The sequence below is a fragment of the Cydia pomonella genome, chromosome 24 (assembly GCF_033807575.1).
Source record: "Cydia pomonella isolate Wapato2018A chromosome 24, ilCydPomo1, whole genome shotgun sequence".
NCBI classification, from domain to species: Eukaryota; Metazoa; Arthropoda; class Insecta; order Lepidoptera; family Tortricidae; genus Cydia; species Cydia pomonella.
The window spans coordinates 11442623-11450690 of record NC_084726.1 but is presented as its reverse complement, the minus strand read 5'-3'; the positions used below and the strand labels follow the sequence as shown (position 1 = coordinate 11450690).

Genomic DNA, 8068 nt, shown 5'->3' with positions numbered 1-8068 from the left:
CGGGACCATCAGCTTCGTAGGCAGGGTCACTACCCACTAGGCCAAACCGGTAGTCAAGTAGTGAGATAGTAGTCAAGTAGTCATAATAGTAGTGAGATATACTAGTTCTAGTAACATTAGTAACTCCAAACGCCGGCTGCCGCCATTACTCAAACGGATTACATCACTGATCAATAGATCAGGGATTTGATCTAGAATTCTGGATCTAGTGATGTATCTTGGTTTTTATTTCTCAATGAAACGTGGATTTTGGGTAGCCAAATATTAAAAATTAAATATCTTTAAAATTATTATTATTATATATCCCTATGATTTTCCCATCTTTAAGTTAGGAGCATTTAAACATTTGTATGAAATCTGTTTTTCGCTCCTAATTTTTCACAAATAAAATATCAAAAAAAAAACATACCCGGACCCGGGTACGTCTTTAAACTACGTCCACAAGAGAGGTATGGGCATTGTGAATGTCATCTCGCTTTGTGTGGTAGGGCACAGCACAGTGGATGTTATTCCAGATCTAGAGCGGAGCCCAACTGGGGAAGTACCTCCACCTTACAGAAAATCGCAGCCGAATAACACTAGACCCTACTCATAGTGTTGTGTTCCTGCCGGTGAGTAAGGTTACCAGAGCTCAACGAGGGGCGGGAGGGGGTTAGGGTCGGCAACGCGCATGTAGCTCCTCTGGAGTTGCAGGCGTACATAGGCTACGGATACTGCTTACCATCAGGCGGGCCGTATGCTTGATTGCCACCGATGTGGTATAAAAAAAATAGCGATGGTTAATATACATCAAAATATGTAAAAACATTTTCCATAATGTCAATATCCAGAGGGGAAAATGGGGACTACGTTTGTATGAAAAGTTGGTTTCGGCCTCTTAAGCATAAATAATATAAAATGTATATGACCCTTTTAAATTTATTATTTCAATTTCAGCATGGGTAAAAATGCTGCAAGGGAACCTTGGGGTTTTGCACGGAACCCTTATGGATTCGTTATGTCCGTCTGTCTGTCCGTTTATGTCACAGCCACTTTTTTCCGAAACTATAAATATACTGTTGAAATAGATTAAGATTTTCACACAAATATAGAAAAAAAGAACAATACATTTTGAAGGTTCCCCATACTTAGAACTGAAACTCAAATTTTTTTTTTCATTAATCCCATACGTGTGGGGTATTTATGGATAGGTCTTCAAAAATGATATTGAATTTTCTAATATAATTTTTTTCTAAACTGAATAGTTTGCACGAGATTTCCAAAGTGGTAAAATATGGGTCCCCCCCCCCCCCCCCCCCCCTGTAACTTCTAAAATAACAGAATGATAAAAAAAAATACCTATATGATGTACATTACCATGCAAACTTTAGATCTAGTAAGTAGTTTTTTTTTTAATACGGAATAAATGGTACGGAACCCTTCATGGGCGAGTCCGACTCGCACTTGGCCGCTTTTTTTGTAAATAATAACTGATTGAACAATAATAAAGTTTAGGCAAAAGCTTCGTTTTTGGTACAAGATTTTATCGCTAACTGTATTTTTCTTTTCACACGTAACTACCTAATACTCATCGAGACAATTCTAACAACCCCAAACATAATTAGTTTGCGTTGTTTTATCAGTTATCACAGAGTTCCTATGGCCACCTTCTGTCGTCATCATCAGGTTATGTTATCATAATATTTCATTGTCGTCCGATTTACATACATAGGTAAAATTTCAGCTCAATTGGAAGTCGGGAAGTGGGTCAAATTTAGCTTCCAAGATTTCATCTACACTAACATACAGCGGCACTTGTATTGTACCATCCCACGAATTCGGGGTTAACCGGTTAAACCGTTAACCCAGTATCTAATTGTACAGGTAACCATGGTAACTCCACGTTTAACCGGTGAAAAGTGGCAAGTGGCCCTAAGCGTCACCCACTAACCCGGGATTAACCGGTTAAACCGTTAACCCAGTATCTAATTGTACAGGTAACCATGGTAACTCCACGTTTAACTGGTGAAAAGTGGCAAGTGGCCCTAAGCGCCGCCCACTAACCCGGGGTTATCCGGTTAAACCGTTAACCCAGTATCTAATTGTACAGGTAACCATGGTAACTCCACGTTTAACCGGTGAAAAGTGGCAAGTGGCCCTATGTGCCACCCACTAACCCGGGGTTAACCGGTTAAACCGATAACACAGTAAGTATCTAATTGTACAGGTAACCATGGTAACTCCGGGTTTAACCGGTTACCTTCGAGTTAGTGGGATGGTGCGAGTGCCCCTAAGAGGGCAAGTTAAATAAAAGCTTGTAGAAATCCATAAAATAATCGAACGTAAAATTTGAGCACTTCGCGCTTGCTCAGTTAAACATGACCCTGCGTCCTATCATGGTACCGTAGATCACGTAGATGATAGCATTGGATTGTCAGTCTGATGCGTTAATGGTTTTGGTAAAAAGCTGTAGGTATATTTGTGACATTATCTATGATAAGGGACCTTATTGTCGGTGGCGTTTACGCCATTTCAACGATGCTCCCATATTATAAACAACGCCGCGCTACGCAGTGCGGCATAAGCGCCATCGACAATAAGGTCGCTTTACATAGATAATGTCACATTTAACAGATGATCTGCATTAATGTTTTGTAGTAAAGTAAACAACATAATTATTTACTGATTAGTCAACAAGCCGACCAATCATTTCACGCTCAACCGTTTATCTGGCATCTCGTGTGTCGAAAATACAATGATACGCCATTTTTATATTGTGTTTATCATTATTTCAATAATTGGGCTTCTTGAAGCGGTAAGTATATTTAATATTTCAATTTCAATTTCAATTTATTTATTTGCAACCAAGTACAAAACACATACAACTTAATGCTAGGTGTACAGTACGTGGACCCTGTGAATACACTAAGTAAATAAAAAAATAGTACATTACTACACAAGTGAGAAAAGTAGGAAATTCGCAACGAGTAGCGGAAAGACACAAGTTGCGAATTACTTTTTCGCACGTTTACAGTAGATACATATAAATTTCACATTTAAATTTTCGACAAACGCAGGCATAGTACTAGTTACCGCACTAGGGCGGTAAAGTAGCACCCACAGCAAGCTCGGCCGAATTTCCCCTTCTCATACAAAACGGAGATCCGTGCTCATTTTAAAACTATGTGTTGGATTGTAATGAAACTTTGCACAAACAATGACATGAGGTATATCTATGCCTGTAATTAGTTTATATAGCTCCAGCTAAAAAATTCGAGCGTAACTACGTTTGTATGGAGAACCGAGCTTGCTGCGGACTCTTAAGTATAGAAAGACGCAGACTGTCACTCACTCTTGTTACGCAGAGGCTTACGTGAGCGAATAACTCGCGAACGCGAAGCGGCGCGGCGCAGCGCGGCGGCCCAAGGCATTCGCGTTCGCAACGAGATCGTCCACGTAGGATACTTCTATAGGTATCAAAGGATTGATTCCCCGCGCCGCGCCGCGCCGCTTCGCGTTCGCGAGTTATTCGGTCACGTAAGCCGCTGCGTTACTTGGATTTGGGTCACATATAAATGAAAATAAATAAATAATAGGTATATATTTTCAGAAAAAATACAAAGTAAAGCTCATATCATCAACCGAATGTAATATCACCGAAACGAAGGATACAACCGCAGTGACCTACGGAACCGAAATTAAAAGCTTGAACAGACATACAAAAGTCATCCGAAGTAACTTCACTGTGTTGCGCGCTACGGGACCCATTGCGGTGAGATTATTCAATACTATCAGGGCTCCTCTACACGATGGCCCATCGTACGCCAGTCTAAGGGACGCAGCTATGCAGTGGAATGAGATAGCAATATCACTTGCTCCCTCTAACGCATAAATGCGTTCCTTGGACTGGCCTACGCTGGGCCATCGTGTAGAGGAGCCATCATATGCTCTCGGTTTCAATTCAATCACTCCCTTACGGCTCCTCTATACGATGGCCCAGCGCTGGACCAGCGAAATGGCCATGCGATGGTTATGGCTCCTCTACACGATGGACCATCAAGATGGCCATGCAATGGTTGAGAGCACGCACTATGGAATGGGCCACGTGCGTACGCACCATCGCTGGCCCACTATCCTTGATGTGCGGACTAAAAACCGACACCGTGGCCATCCCGCCGCGCCATAAGGAAAAAAAAGGAGTGTACAGATTTTTAAAGGGTCGGCAACGCGCATGTAACACCTCTGGAGTTGCAGGCGTCCATAGGCTACGGTGACTGCTTACCATCAGGCGGGCCGTATGCTTGCTTGCCACCGTCGTGGTATAAAAAAAAAAAAAAAACCATCCGACATCACTACCCTCCCTACACGCTGGCCCATCTGAGTGGGCCAGTACGATGGCCCATCGTGTAGAGGAACAATTAGGGGATGAATTTTGAAAAATCCTTTCTTAGTACGTTTAAAAATATAAAATGAATAAGCTTTGGCTTTAAGGCGGTGGAATAGCCGTGCGAAATCGCCTTTTCATATGCCTGTGTAATTTCTGAGCAATTTCTATGACCAATCCCGGCTGAAAACTCGTGTAGTAGTTAACGTCTAGGTATGATGAACCCTCGTGGACGTCAGCTGCCGCTCCGTTGGTGGGTTGAGAAATGACAACCATCGAAACACGTAAAACAAAAAAAATTGTCATCGCCTCCCGTTTGATACTTTGACAAATGATAGTTCAGATGCTGTTGTTAATAAAAAAAATCGTCAGACGGTTATATTGCCGTGGTAAGAACATCAGCTGGTCGCATGAGCATGAAAAAAATAAGCGCTATACCTTTTATGATAGCAAAAACAATTCATGAAACTTTGCATGTAGCATTGCATCAAGCGTAATCGCCTTAAAAGCCATCAAGGGATTACGCAATTTACACATTACGCATACTTTGCCGCACATAAAGTGGTAAGGCGCATATTTTTTACATGTTCATTTTACAGCTGACGGTCATTCCACCGCGAAAAGAATCGGCTGACGGTTTTTTAAAATTAAAACAGCATCTAAACTATCATTTGACAAAATATCAGCCGGGAGGCGATGACTGACGAAATATGCTCCTGGCCCGCGGTCTATAAACTCCGTCAAACCATAATAAATGTACCTATGTATGAAGCGTTTGACTGAGTTGAGTCTGACCGTAGTCATAAAATTTAAGAACGACATTCGTAACGGGACTATTACTAGTCTTCAATAAAAAGCTTTTTTTTTGACAAAAGCTTATTTTTCAGATGAGTTTAAAAATCATTCAATTAAAGGGTTCACGCAAGATTGAGATATTCAAAATAGAGAAGGTGGATTGTCACAACCCGATTACATACCAGCTGGTTAGAATGCTCAATATGAAGTTGACCGACGATTGCAAGGTTATGCCGGTAAGTCTGTAAATCTAGTGTAAGGCCTGAGTATAAGTTGTTGCGCGCTCGAGAATGTTCCCCAGTTTAGTAGACTAAGAACGTTCTCGAGAACGGCACAACTAGAGGCCTGAGTGGACTTGCAGTTGCGCTCGAGTTGGGCGTGCAGCGGGGCGGGGCGTGCGGCGTGCATGTGAAACAAATACAAACGTATAGGAGCGGCTTTAGTGCACGCTGCTCACATCACTTGTGCGCCCGACGCCACGCTGCACGCCCCGCTGAACGCTCCGCTTCGAGCGTCCACTCAAGCTTAGTTTCCTTTAAGAGGAAACACTAGTGGTCATTTTTCCCTACAATCGTTCTCGACATTTTCCTCTCTGGATTTTGGCCCTAGATGATTTTTTTTTACAAGTTCAATATTACCTACCTAGTGTATGTATGTTTTAGTGTACGACCATTGGCCGAGGTTTTCGACAGAGGAGTAAGACTCCAGTGACCTAATACGAAATTGCATTAAGTAGATTTTAATGGCAGTTTTATAATTTTCAGGGTAATTATTTATCGGAGAGTATTAATCCGCAGGATTTTTCCTGGATTCTTGCAAAGGCCGTTGGTGAAAATGGAAGGTATGAGTACAAGTACCATTTAAATTTAGATAAGTACCACGGTCACACTCACTTGACGTATTTCGAACCCATCGGTGGTCCTTCTTCAGGCTTGAGTGCTCTCGACGGCTGCACTCTGTGCATTCACAACAATAATAACAATAGCGAAGAATAATTCAAGTGAGTGTAACCGGTGGTATCTAAATATTTTAGAATATGTCTCACGGAAGTACCATTTTATTTTAAAATTGCATGCATTTGGTTTTAAATCGAGAACTTCTTATTTCTTTTTTCTACTCAGAATTACGAGCTAACTCGATTATAGGACAAAGTGGTTTTCCAAGATTTTTCCCATTACGTTACTGTTTTTAGGGTTCCGTAGCCAAATGGCAAAAAACGGAACCCTTATAGATTTATTAACTTTGTGTAACGACAGCGGAATAGAAGAAACGAAAAACGTTCGATTTTTTTTCATCATGTAAAAATATTATTTAATTTATTTATTTATTGTACGTATTATATTTCAGATACGAGTTTCAGATGCATTATTACTCCGAGAAAGGTCTCGCAATATGCAATAGTGTAATTTGTGACATTCAACAGTCGAAATCGAAATAATTTTGTTAATTTTCACGGATCAGATATTCGGATGCTTATCAAAAATATGGGAATAGTACATTACTATAGAGGCCGGGAAACGAAGGGTTGCAGGCCAAATAATAGACGGCTGAGCGTAGCTAGGACAGATATGATACGCGGCCGGCAACCCCGTTTCTCACCGAGATTTGTAGTGCTTTTCTTACTTGCAATGAAAAAAAATGTAGTCAATTTATTCTATTCGTAGGTTTACACAGCTAAAAACAAATTACGAATCTATTACTATTTGATGGTTGAACGCCAAGACGTTGTGTCTCAATATGACGTTTAAAAAAACAAAAGAAAGTTGCTTTACAGGCCTAGGTGTGTAAGGCGCTAAGGCGGTATGAAATTGCTTTACATTTCATCTTCACTCATCGTACCAAATATTTTCGGACCTAATTTGAAATAAGTAATATCAACATTTTATTGCAAGTTTGAGAAAAACCTTTCTTCATTAGTAATTTTGAAACTACATAATATTGTACGTATGTACAATCGTACAGTCGGCTGTAGAAAAATCACTGAAGGCGTTTTGCGATTGTTTTGGAAAATTGTTTAATTATAGATATAAATTCAATATGTAAGGATAGATGTAACTTTAACTTATTAGAAATAAAAAAAAAGAAAAATGATTTATTGGTACACTTATGGTTAATATAAGGTAAGATAGGTACCTATGTAATTTTAATTTACCTAATTCAGTGTTAGGTATGTCCAGTGCAGTGGCGGATTTATCCTGAGGCCACGGCCCGGGCCTAGAGACGAGAAATTAGGGGTGGCAATCGGCAGTCTACCTATATGATGGGTGCTAAGGGGAGGCTCTTACATGTGTCTTACATGTAACTGTCCAGTCTTGATCCTTTTTAGGGTTCCGTAGCCAAATGGCATAAAACGGAACCCTTATAGTTTCGCCATGTCCGTCTGTCTGTCTGTCTGTCCGAGGCTTTGCTCCGTGGTCGTTGGTGCTAGAAAGCTGAAATTTGGCATGGATATATAAATCAATAAAGCCGACAAAGTCGTACAATAAAATCTAAAAATTTTGTTTTTTTAGGGTACCTCCCCTACATGTAAAGTGGGGGTGAATTTTTTTTTTCGCTTCAACACTAGAGTGAAGGGGTATCGTTGGAAAGGTCTTTCAAAACTAATAGGGGTTTTGAACCATAGGTCCAAAAAATATGAAAAAAATCGTGGAAGTAGAGCTTAAGAAAGACATTAAATGAAAACTATAGCGGACATGATCAGTTTAGCTGTTTTTGAGTTATCGCAAAAAGTTTTCCCTTCATAGTAAAAAGACTTGCTTTAATTAGGTATTGCTGATTATGCAAAGCCTATTTGTTTAACTCGGGTGAAAGGTACCGTTTCATCCCTTGGTTAACAATTTACTATACTTTAAGCTCCAGTTTAGCTTATTGTGACGGAAGAGTAACTACGGAACCCTACACTGAGCGTGG

General features: G+C 40.4%; 1 protein-coding gene across 1 annotated transcript; it reads left to right on the top strand.

The window, feature by feature from the left end:
* Positions 1–3523: 3523 nt before the first annotated feature.
* Positions 3524–6606, top strand: LOC133531233 (uncharacterized). Its single transcript, XM_061869388.1, has 4 exons — positions 3524–3751; positions 5251–5394; positions 5923–5999; positions 6506–6606. Exons 2-4 carry the CDS (start codon positions 5251–5253, stop codon positions 6594–6596), a joined length of 312 nt encoding a protein of 103 aa, XP_061725372.1. The 5' UTR covers positions 3524–3751; the 3' UTR covers positions 6597–6606.
* Positions 6607–8068: the final 1462 nt, after the last annotated feature.